The following is a 1217-nucleotide window of genomic DNA, read 5'->3' as shown; positions in this document are numbered from 1 at the left end:
CCCCCCCGGCCCACGTGGGTTCCCGCTCAGCCTCTGCCCTCACCCCCAGCGGCATCCCCTCGCCCCTTACCCGTGAGGCCGGCTTCCCCCGGCATGTCGTCCCCAGGGAGGGGGTAGCCCCCCGCTCTAGACGTGTGTCGGGTTGTCCAGATACGGGTCCGTCTTGGTCATGTGCAGCATGACCGTGGGGGCTTTGTAGTGGCAGGGGCCCCCGCCGCACGCCCCCCCATCCCCGCTGCAGGGTTTGCCCCTCGTCCTCACGCCCAGCTTTCTGTTGCACAGGCTCTGCCAGGTCTGCAGCGTCTTGGAGCTCCATACCCACACCCCGCTGGTGATGCCCACCACCAGCGACATGAAAATCTTTAACATAAAGATGGCCACGGTGGGCACCGAGGCCTCCAAGGAGCAGTTGGCGGCACGCCGGCCGGGGAGGTGCAGGCAGCTGTGCTCCAGGGCCCTGAGGTTCCAGTAATCCACGTTCAGCCGCTCGTAGAAGTAGCAGACAATGACGCAGGTGGCTGGGACGGTGTAGAGGATAGAGAAGACCCCGATCTTCACCATCAGCTTCTCCAGCTTCTCCGTGTTGGTGCCGCCCGTCTTCATGATCTTCCGGATGTGGAAGAGAGCGACAAAGCCTGTGAGGATGAAGGAGGTGCCGATGACCAGGTAGCAGGAGAGGGGGATGAGGACAAAGCCAGTCAGGGCGCTGACATCCATGCTCCCCACATAGCAGAGCCCCGTGAGCTCGTCCCCTGCCACCTTCCGCATAGTGAGGATGACGATGGTCTTCATGGCCGGGATGCCCCAGGCGGCCATGTGGAAGTAGCTGCTGTGGGCCTCGATGGCCTCGTGTCCCCACTTCTTTCCAGCAGCCAGGAACCAGGTGAGGGTGAGAACGACCCAGCGGGCCATGCCGAAGTAATAGAGGATGAGGAAGACGATGGTGCAGCCGGTGCTCTCCAGCCCCTCCTGGATGATGTAGAGCTCGCCGTTCTCCCGGTCGCAGGCGATGTTCTCAGCCCCTGCCACCGAGCGGATGATGAAGGCCATGGAGTAGACGTTGTAGCACATGGAGAGGAAGATGATGGGCCTCTCGGGGTACTGGAAGCGGTGGGGGTCGAGCAGGAAGGTGAGGACGGTGAAGGCGGTGGAGACGAAGCAGAGAGTGGACCAGACAGCCATCCAGATGAAGGCGAAGTCCTTGTCCTCCTGGGACC

At 62.8% G+C, this 1217-nt stretch overlaps 1 protein-coding gene across 1 annotated transcript; it reads right to left on the bottom strand.

Moving 5' to 3' along the window:
- Positions 1–40: 40 nt before the first annotated feature.
- LOC104164294 (frizzled-9) lies at positions 41–1212 on the bottom strand (the record flags this gene model as incomplete). The annotated part of the gene is made up of 1 exon (XM_009703578.1): positions 41–1212. A coding segment is annotated over one exon (1086 nt), but the record flags the coding sequence as incomplete, so codon positions are not given.
- Between the last annotated feature and the right edge of the window lie 5 nt (positions 1213–1217).

This window comes from Cariama cristata, unplaced genomic scaffold (assembly GCF_000690535.1).
Source record: "Cariama cristata isolate BGI_N322 unplaced genomic scaffold, ASM69053v1 scaffold27217, whole genome shotgun sequence".
NCBI lineage: Eukaryota > Metazoa > Chordata > Aves > Cariamiformes > Cariamidae > Cariama > Cariama cristata.
The sequence above is the reverse complement of the archived record's forward strand: the minus strand, read 5'-3'. Positions and strand labels throughout refer to the sequence as shown.